Here is a 10,447-nt window from a genome sequence, read left to right as displayed (position 1 = left end):
AGAAAAAAACATAGGCAGTATGCACTTTGACATTTGTCTTGGTAGTATCTTTTTGAATATATCTCCTCAGGCAAGGGAAACAAAAGAAAAAATAAACAGACGGGACTACATCAAACTAAGAAGCTTCGGCATGGCAAAGGAAACCAACAACAAGATGAAAAGCCAACCTACAACTTGAGAGAAAACATTTGCAAATCATATATCTCATAAGAGGTTAACGTCCAAAATACATAAAGAACTCTCAAACAACTTAACAGCAAAAAACAACCCAATCAAAAAATGGGCAGAGGATCTGAATAGACATTTTTTCCAAAGAAGATATACAGATACAGAGATGGTCAAGAGGCATATGAAAAGATGTTCAGTATCACTAATTATTAGGGAAATGCAAATCAAAACCACTATGAGATAATACCTCACACCTGTTAGAATGGCTATTATCAAAAAGACTAGAAATATCAAGTGTTGGCGAGGATGTTCAGCAAAGAGGACACTTGTGCACTGTTGGTGGAAATGTAAAGTGGTGCAGCCACTAGGGAAAACAGTATGGAGATTCCTCAAAAAATTAAAAATAGAACTACCATATTATCCAGTTAGTCCACTTCTGGATATTTATCCAAATAACATGAAAACACTAATTCAAAAAGATATATGCACCCTTAGGTTCATTGCAGTATTATTCACAATAGCCAAGAGTTGGAAGCAACCTAAGTGCCCATCAATGGATGAATGGATAAAAAAGTTGTGGTATATATATACAGTGGATACTACTCAACCACAAGAAAAGACGAAATCTTGCCATTTGCATCAACATGGATGGACCTTGACGGTAGTATGCTGAGAGAAATAAGTCAGATGGAGAAAGACAGTTGCCCTATGATTTCACTCATATTTGGAAGATAAACAAACACATAGATACAGTGAACAGATTGGTGGTTATCAGAGGGAAAGGTGGGTAGTGGGAGGGTGAAAGAGGTAAAGTGAGATGTGTATGATGATGGATGGCAACTAGATTTTTGGTGGTGAACACAATGTAGTCTATACAGAAGTTGAAATATAATAATGTACATATAAAATTTATAGCATGTTATAAACCAATGTTACCTCAAAAAAAAGTAGAAAAATGAGGTGGCTTCTGGAGGGATATGTGGAGTTCAAATGAGGGTCTTTAAAACTAGGATCATGGCCTTATTTATAAGTTGATAGAACAGATGCAGCAGAGAGGGAGACGTTCATTGAAGAGTGGAGGGGAGGCAATTCAGGTACTAATAACTGAGTAGAGTCATTGATAGGTGAGGGGTTAGAGCTATAGCTAGTAGGAGGATTGTCCACTCACAAGATATGGGAAGCTTTATCTACAGTAACAGAAGGGAAGGGAGAAACTAGAGGCACTGTTGTGGTAGTAATTTTCATGGTGAGAACAGTTTCATCAAAGTGCCTCTGGATTCAATAATATCCAGTTGTTTATTACTTCAAATCTCAGCAAACCTGGAGGAGTATGGGCCCAAGATTAGGTCAGTGGTGCATGTACATCTTCCTGGGCCTCCTTCAATCCATCCCTCCACTTAGCTGCCCTCAGCTGGTTGGCTTTTCTTCCTCAAGCCTATAGTATCCTAGATACCCCATGGCAGTGCAGCACCAAGGGAAGGGAAAGGACTACTAAGTAGATCTTCTGAGCGTGCCTTAGGAGTTCAGCCACGTTCCAGCTGAATGGAGTGGATTCATCCAGTGTTGAGGTTTGCCAGGCAAATACAATGGAGGGAAAGAGGAGCAAGTGATTAGAGATTACGGGCAAGAGATATGCTGGGCTTCAAAATCTAACTTGGCTAAAAAGGGAAGCAAGGATGTGAGTCAAGACTCCTAGAGGAGTTGAAGTCTGTTGGCATAGTTACTAGAAGAAGTGAACTAGAAAGATAAGATATAGTGATCAAAGAGTCAGAGGTTCACAAGTGTGATCTTCAAGGTGATCTGGTGAATGGACTTGATCATTGTGATAAGTGGCTCAGTGGAGCAGGAAGCAGGATGGTTGAAAGCGAGGCCATGAGGAACTGAGAGGAAAGGGCACCAGGTGGATAACTCCTGTACTAGGAAGGGCCCTAATGGGACCCAGTGGTAGCAGTGGGACAAAGGTCATGAGCTGAGTGCTTAGATCTTCAATGAACATGGGAAGTAATGGGAAGGACTGTGGATTACTGCAATCAGGAGCGAAGGGTGGTATAATCTGATAGCAAGTGTTTCAAAGTTCAGTTTTTGTTTTTTTTTAAAATGAAGAAGGAGGAATAATGGCCTAAAAATGGCAGGGACCCACTTTCATGCCCTAAGATGTATAGATGTGGGAGAATAAAAAGTCACTGCTTTCGACAAGGGACAACAGCTTTTTTATTATAACAGTAACATGATGAGAATATTACAAAATAAACTGAAGATGTTGCTGATGACAGTCTGTAAATGCCACAGGGTTCAGGGGTGGAGGTAGGGGAACAGAAGAGAAGCAGGGACCTAAATAAGATTAGGGATATACAAAGTTTTAAATTTATTCAATTTATCTATTTTTGTTGTTGTGGCCTGTACTTTTAGTGTCATATCTAAGAAATCATTGCTAAATCCAATGTCACGAAGATTTCCCCCTACATGTCCTTTTAAGAGTTTTGTACTTTTCGTTCTTATGTTTAGGTTTGATCCATTTTGAGTTAATTTTTTTTTTTTTGGTGAGGAAGATTTGTCCTGAGCTAATATCCATTGCCAATCTTCCTCTTTTTTTTTACTTGAGGAAGATTAGCCTTGAGCTAGCATCTGTGCCAATCTTCCTCTTGAGTTAATTTTTATATATTGTGTAAGGTAAGGGTCCAACTTCACTCTTTGGCATGTGGATATCCAGTTTTCTCAGCACCATTTATTGAAAAGGGTGTCCTTTTACCATTGAATGGTCTTACCCTTGTCAGAAATCAATTGACCAGATACGTGAGTGTTTATTTCTGGGTTGTGTATTCTATTCCACTGATCTGTATGTGTATCCTTTGGAAGTACCACACTGTTTTGTTTATTGTAGTTTTGTAGTAAGTTTTGATGTCAGGAAGCGTGAGTCTACCAATTTTGTTCTTTTTCAAGATCATTTTGATTTTAATGTAGGTTTCACAGATGTCCAGTATCAGGTTGAAGACTTCCCTTCTTTTCCTAGTTTGCTGAGACTTTTTCTAATGAGATGTTGGATTTTGTCAAAAGCATTTTCCGCACCTATTGACATGATCTCATGGTGAATTACACTTAGCTTTGAATGTTAAACCAATTTTGAATTCTTGGGATAAACCTCACTTAATTATGATGCATTATCCTTCTATACATTGTTGGAATCCAATCGCAAAAAGTTGGGTAAGAATTTTTGCATTTGTTTATGAGGGATATTGGTCTTAAGTTTTCTTGTAATGTCTTTTTTTTTTTTTTAATCAGGGTAATGCTGGGCTTATAGACTAAAAATGTTCACTCTTTTTCAATTTTCTAGAAGTGTGTGTAGAATTGGTGTTACTTTATTAAATATTTGGTAGAACTAGAATCCACCAATGAAACAATCTGGGCCTAAAGATTTTTTTTTGAAAGGTTGTTAACTGTGAATTCAATTTCTTTAATAGGTATGGTGCTGTTCAGATTATCTACTTCTTTTTGAGTGAGTTTTGGCAGTGTATGGCTTTCATAAAATGTCTATTTCATATAAATTGTTGAAGTTGCATGTAAATTTTTCTTGGTATTCCCTTACTGTCCTTTTGAAGTCTGTGAGGCCTCCAGAGCTATCTTTTCTTGCATTCCTGACATTGGTAACCTGTATGTTTTCTCTTTTTTTGGGCAGACCTACCATATTTTCTTTTTATCTTTTCAAGGGACTAGCATTTAGTTTCATTCATTTTTCTCCATTGTTTTTGTTTTCCATTTAATTTATTTCTGCTCCTCTATAATTTCCTCCTTTCTGTTTTGGTCTACATTGCTCTTCTTTTTTTTAGTTTAAAATGGAAGCTTAGATGGTTGATGTTAGACCTTTCTTTTCTTCTAAGATAAGCAGTTAACGCTACAAATTTCACTTTAATCTCTGCTTTAGTTGCATCCCACTGATTTTTTTTTTGAGGATGATTAGCCCTGAGCTAACACCTGCTGCCAATCCTCTTCTTTTTGCTGAGGAAGACTGGCCCTGAGCTAACATCCATGCCCATCTTCCTCTAATTTATATGTGGGATGCCTGCCACAGCACGGCTGCTGAGGCAGAACATGCGCATGTAACCGCTATGCCACCAGGCGGCCCCCCAACTGATTTTGATGTGCTATATTTTTAATTTTTGCTCAATTCAAAATAGTTCTATTTCCTTTGAGATTTCTTCTTTGACCTGTGGATTGTCTAGAAGTGTGTTGTTCAATTTCCAAATGTTCAGAGATTGTCTTATTTGTTACTGACTTGTGGTTTAATTGCTTTATGATCAGAGAACATACTTTGTATGACTTCAATTGTTTCACATTTCTTATGATTTGTTTTATGCACACTGTGGTACTGAAAGTTCTGATTTCCTTCTCGGATTCCCCTGCTACCAGTCGTTCCAGGTATTCTGCCCAGGATTTTAGTTGCGCTCAGTGGTACAGATATGAGGAGGCTCTTGCAGACCCAAGCCGGCCTCACGCGTTGCGCCCTCAACTTCAGGGGCGCTCGTCGCGTCCACACCAGCCACGCGGAGCTGGAGTACTCAAGTCTCCCAGAACCTCGCCACGCCAGGTGGCTTCTGGGGAACGTTGTACAAAGTCCGAAAGGTAGTGCGTGCGTACTTGGGCGGAAATCCCGCCTCCCGACGCCGGCAGTTGGCCCTGACGGCAAGGTCTGGGAGCTCCCAGAAGGAAGATAAGCCGGATGGAAGGAAGCGGGAGGATCGGGAGGAGGGGCGAGGGGCTCCTCTTCCCAATTGGCTGGGCCCGCGCAGCAGCCTCGCTGCGATTGGCTGGGCGGCGGTGGCGGCAGGCCTGTCGGCCCGCCCCTCCCGCCGCGAGAATCGCCGGGATCGCGAGTTCTGGCGGAGCTAGCAGGGGCTTGGAGGCTGTGTCCCTTCGCAGCCGGGGCGAGGCGGCCGGGCCCTCGCAAGTCAGGTCCTCGTCCTGGGACTGCTAGGGTGGCCGGCCGCTGGGCTGTGCGGTCTGGGGCCGGGGCCAGGTTAGCGGGGTGCGGCCGACGTTGGCTCGGCCGGCGAACCTGGGCCTGCGCGGACTGCCCGCGGTGCGCGGCTCTGCTGTTTTTCTATTCTTAAGTGATTGTTGTTGGGGTTTTCTGCAGACGGGAATTTGATGAATTCGTTTCCCGCAGCACTCACAAGTCTGGGGTTAAGCGGCAGATGCATGCTGATGTCACTTGTCGCTGAAATGTGGGCTTCCTGTCGTGTTTACCTTTGGGACTTAAGGGAGGGGGATGACATTGTGGTTTGGTCTCTTGTGACCGTCGTTCCCAAGGTCTTGCCCACGTAGTGCAGAGAGCAGGCGAATCCCGCATCTGCCTGTTACCTTGTGTTGGGAGTGGGCTCTTCCTCTCTCCCTCCTCCTCCTCTCCCCGTCTCTCTCCATCTTCTTCTTTCCTTCTCTCCTCCTCTCGCTCGCCTCCCCCAGCTCTTCTCTCCCTCCTTTTCTGTTCTTCTCTTTTGCCGCATTAAACCTTGGGGGAGGGTCTTTGTAAAATACTGAAAAGATTTGTAAAGTGATCGTCACCATTTCTCTTTTACTTGCAGGTCTGACAACTGGGAGGATTTGGAGGGAAGATGCCCTCTGATTCTTTCTGTTTGGCTGCCCAGGCTCGACTTGACTCCAAATGGTTGAAAACGGATATCCAGGTGGGTTTTTGTACATACCTTTCTATTGGTGTGTTCCTGCCTCCATATTTAAATATCTGGTTAAGTCTTTCCTTAGGATATGTAAAGGGATGCAAATCGGATCTTGCCATATTAGAGAAGCCGGTTTATTTTCTATTAATTAAGATGTATCTTTTATTGTATCAATTTTTATTGCTATTTTTATAGATTTTGCGTGGCTACATTTTAGTTACACTCATTTGTAAGTGCAAGAAACTTGAGATCTAGTTATGTGAAAATTTTTCCTGTTACCGTTTTTTAAGAGGTCTATCATTTTTAGCCACATCTTGGTGACTGTTTAGTGATAGTTTTTGAGATGTGGAGTTAATTAGGTGAGGGGGAGAAGTGACATGCAGTAATTATGTTCTGTAGAAGCTCGCTCATTTTTATGGTCTCTTGTGTTTGTGCTTCTGGACAGACAGGAGTTCAGCTGAGCTGTTTGTTTTGTATTTCTGATTGGTCTTAGAAGAGTGCTCATATTTTCACATCAAGAACATCTGAAAACAAAGTATTGGCCTTAGATTCTCTCATGTATGATTTAGTAAGGTAATTGAAAGCTTGTGCATAAATTATCAAATAAATAATAGCAGTAATGTTTCTGTAGACTATTCTTTACCCCAAGTTAGTTATGTTTGCAAATGGTTCCGAAAAACTACAAATTACCAGCAAAGTGTCTGAAATATTTGGTAGTATATGTGTATTTTTTTCTCTTCCCTGAGGTTAACCATTTTAAGTATTTCTCAAGTAATCTGACTTTTTTAATACAATCTTACATACTGCATGATAGTTTATCAAGTCATGTGTTCTGTAAACAGTTGATCATAGGTACTTGTAGTGAAGCATTATTGTTCCTCCTTATCTTTTTTTTTTCCTTAAGTGTTGAGTCCTGGCAGGTATGAGAGCCACATGTTTAGAACTGTGTTGTGGATGATGGGATTGTTATTAGTGTAATGTTAGATAAGGAAAGCACAAAGAATTGGGTCAAGAATTGGCATAGTAGTGACTCTTGGTTTGTTTTTGTTTAAACGTTACTTTTTATGTAGCAGTTACTGTCTATTTTTCTTTGTCATCTCTTTTTTTTTTAAATGGGGCATGGGGAGGTGAGAGATCAGTAATTTCTTATTTCTGAAATCTTGAGATTCAAGCAAACTGATTGTTTTTATATTAGTTTTTATGTATTTTGTGAAACTTGTTGAAGTAAAGAACTTTACCTAAAGAAGTTTTTTTTTTCTTGGTAATCATAATTGAATAACTGCTAAATATGAGTTTTTGCATCTTGATCTAAAACCAGTTTAATGTTGAATTGAGTGCCTTTGATGAGTCAGGCAGATATACATAAAAAGAAACACCACTTATAGTTTAGAGTGCTTACCATTTTACTTTTGATTTATTCAGTGTAATATACGATGCTTGGCCCTTCTTAGACATTTTGCATGTTATTCAGAAGTCTTCCCAACTCCTAGGAATAAGTGAAGAGACCTAGGTTTTGCATAGTACACCAGAGGAAAAACGTGTTATGGGCATTGAAGCTATTTAATATTGTGAAAAAAGTGATTGCTGGCCTTGGTTTTATACCACTTCTCCAGCGTGCTTGTGAAATGAGAGGAATGAATGTTGCTGTTTTACCCTAAGGAATTGCTTAGAGTTTCACTTGTTGGAATCCTTCCTGCAGACACACATTGCGGATGCCAGCCTCATACTGACAGGTTTTACCCTTTTCTTGTTGGGGATGTCTCTCCCACCTGGCACGGGAAGCATCTCATTCCTTAGGTAGGGCTTTTCTATTGGAAACAGAATTGACACCTGGGTAAAGAATAACGTGGGATAGAAAGGTGTTTCTTAGCCACAGGATTTAGCAAATCTGTTTTCTATGGCCGTTTTTGTTTGAAGTGCCCTTGAAGTTTTTAGTGACTTTAGAAAGGAAAAATTTTTGGAGACTGAAAACTTTTAGTGTATGTGTGTTATGAAGAACAAAGACACTGATCCTAGACTTTCTTGATCCTAGATATTTAGATACCTCAGGCCTAGGTCCTTGCAACCAGCTGCCTCTAATGGAGTGTCTGTTATATGGCAGGCATATATCTGGTTTTTACATATATAAAACTTTTAGTTTTTCAACACTCTTTTCTGATTGTTGTGTATCTCTTGAATTGCCTTGTTTTCCTTCACACTTCTCTTGAAAATGCAGTAAAATATAGAGCTAAGAGGTGTTAGCTACATAGTCACTACCATTATCATTTTTATCTTTTTAGTAAAAGTTCTTCTGTCTGAAGTGATTGGTAGTTTTTTAGTGAGCCAGAAAGTCAGTTAAGCAAAGGAACTATAAAAGATAGTACATGACACCTTAAAAGCTTTTTTTTTTAAGATTGGCACCTGAGCTAACAGCTGTTGCGAATCTTTTTTTTTCCTGCTTTTTCTCCCCAAAGCCCCCCAGTACATAGTTGTATATTGTAGTTGTAGGTCCTTCTAGTTCTGTTATATGGGACACCACCTCAGCATGGCTTGATGAGCAGTGCTAGATCCACGCCCAGGATCTGAACCCGTGAAACCCTGGGGCTCTGAAGTGGAGTGCACGAACTTAATCACTCGGCCACAGGGCTGGCCCCTGTTAGTCTTTTTAAAAGAACTAGCTTTTAGCTTTGGTGCTTGGAAAAGACTAATAATAGTGATAGAGGAAAGAAAACGAGTTTACCATCAGACTTTGACAACAAGGCTTTATGCAGAAGGAAATTTGAGTAATGTATTTAAGGTACCCGAAAAAAGAAAATGTGAGCCAAGGATTTTATGTTCTAGCAAAACTGGCTTTTCAGGTAAAAAAGACACCAACTTATCATTGAGCAAGAACTCAGGAAACATTGTTCCCATGAGCCCTTCCCCAGGAATTGAATAGAGAAATATCTTTAGATAACTGAATGACTGTAGATTGACAGGAATACTGGTGGTGGGCATTAAACATACAGTTAACGTGTAGATAGAACTGGGAGTGAGTGAGTTCTAAAAGGGAGCAAGCATAACATGTAATAGCTGTATGCTTAGACATGGTAGATTATAGTGTAACTGTTCTGCAGTGTCTAATAATCCTGTGCATTGCAGTTTTCACTTTAGATGTTTTGTTTTTTAATCTCTAGAGGTTTCGTTCAGGTCCTTTTCACATCTTCATTTCTCTTGTCATCCTGTTCATATTTTCCTCTCTATTTGTGAGCATAGGGACCATATCTATAAAAGAGATTTTAACATTCTTGTCTGTTAATTCCATCATCTCTGTCATTTCTGGATTTATTTCTCTTGATTGATTCTGTCTTTTCTATTGATTGATTGCTCTGGTTGGGGGGCATGTTTGCATGCCTGCTAATTTTTTATTGAATACTGAACATTATAAATATTATATTATTCTGTGCTGGATTTTGTTTTATTTCTTTAAAGATTGTTAGTTTTGTTTGGCATGTGTGTAAGTTACTTGGGATCAATTTGATGTTTTCAAAGCTTGACTTTAAGGTTTGTTCAGGCTGATCTAGCATATCCTTTAGTCTTGGGCTGATTTATCTGCCTTATTAAGGCAATATGCTTTTTAGAACTCTCCCTAATGCTCGGTGTGTTGTAAGATCTTTCCATTCTGGTTGGAAGAAACATGAGCTTTTCCCAGACTGTGAATCATGGGGATTCTGCCCACTCCTTTCTAGCACTTCTTTCCCCAGCCTTGGTAGGTTTCTCAACCCACGCCCAGATCAGTACTCAGCCAAAGACTCAAGGGGTCCCCCCCCTGCGCATCTTCAGAAATCACTCTTCTCTGTAGCTCCCTCCTCTCCTGTATTCTTGTCTTTTGACCTACTAATAGCTGATCCGTCTCCTCAACTCATCAAGACCTCTGGGCTCTATCTGGGTTCCCATTTCCTGTGTTGCAGCCTGGAAGCTGCTTCTAGACGGTAAACTTGAGCACTTGTAGGTCTTCGTTTGTTGCCCTTCTTGGGATCACAGTTCTGGGCTGTCAGTTGTCTCATGTTTGAAAAAAGCTGTTTGCTGTATTCTGTCTGATTTTCTAGTTGATTACAGCAGAGAGGTAATTCCTAAAGAAGTTAATACTTTATAGGCAGAAGCACAGGCCCTCCCAATCTACTTTTAATCTCATTCATTGAGTTCTTAATTTTAGATATTCTATTTTTTGGTTCTAGAATTTCCATGTTTTTGTTTAAATGAATTTTATTGAGGTATAATTATATTTTTTAAAAAACGTCTATTTTGAATGTTTAGTTTGAAGTGTTTTGGCAGTTTGCTCAACTGCCACATTAGGTACTTTTTTATAATTTCCAGTTCTCTTTTGAAATTTTCAGTCTGATCTCTTAATTACCTGAACAGTCAAACCTTGTGTAGTCTCTTTAGATTCCTTGACTGTATCTCCCATTCCCTCTGGGTTGACACTCCATGCCTGTGGGCTGCCCTTCCACTTTCAGTCTTGGTTGTAATGTCACACGACAGGGTGTGGGTTATAGCTTCCCAGCTGCCGACCACAGAACCGATGACACAGCCTAGAAGGTGAGAGAGCAGGAGCTAGCTCCCTATGGGGTGAACATTCACAAGTTAGCAAG

General features: G+C 40.2%; 1 protein-coding gene across 5 annotated transcripts in view; it reads left to right on the top strand.

Moving 5' to 3' along the window:
• Nucleotides 1-4,984: 4,984 nt before the first annotated feature.
• HERC2 (HECT and RLD domain containing E3 ubiquitin protein ligase 2) overlaps nt 4,985-10,447 on the top strand; it is a 272,108-nt gene continuing 266,645 nt past the window's right edge. For 3 of the 5 annotated variants that reach the window (XM_070497080.1, XM_014829918.3, XM_070497069.1), the window contains exons 1-2: nt 4,985-5,115; nt 5,745-5,846. In XM_070497080.1, coding sequence (XP_070353181.1) covers nt 5,775-5,846 — 72 coding nt within the window. In that variant the 5' untranslated portion in view covers nt 4,985-5,115; nt 5,745-5,774. Of the gene's footprint in view, nt 5,243-5,744; nt 5,847-10,447 lie in introns of all 5 variants that reach the window. The other 2 variants (XM_070497078.1, XM_070497074.1) reach the window with 2 other exon arrangements.

Source organism: Equus asinus, chromosome 2 (assembly GCF_041296235.1).
Source record: "Equus asinus isolate D_3611 breed Donkey chromosome 2, EquAss-T2T_v2, whole genome shotgun sequence".
In the NCBI taxonomy this organism is placed as follows: Eukaryota; Metazoa; Chordata; class Mammalia; order Perissodactyla; family Equidae; genus Equus; species Equus asinus.
The sequence above is the reverse complement of the archived record's forward strand: the minus strand, read 5'-3'. Positions and strand labels throughout refer to the sequence as shown.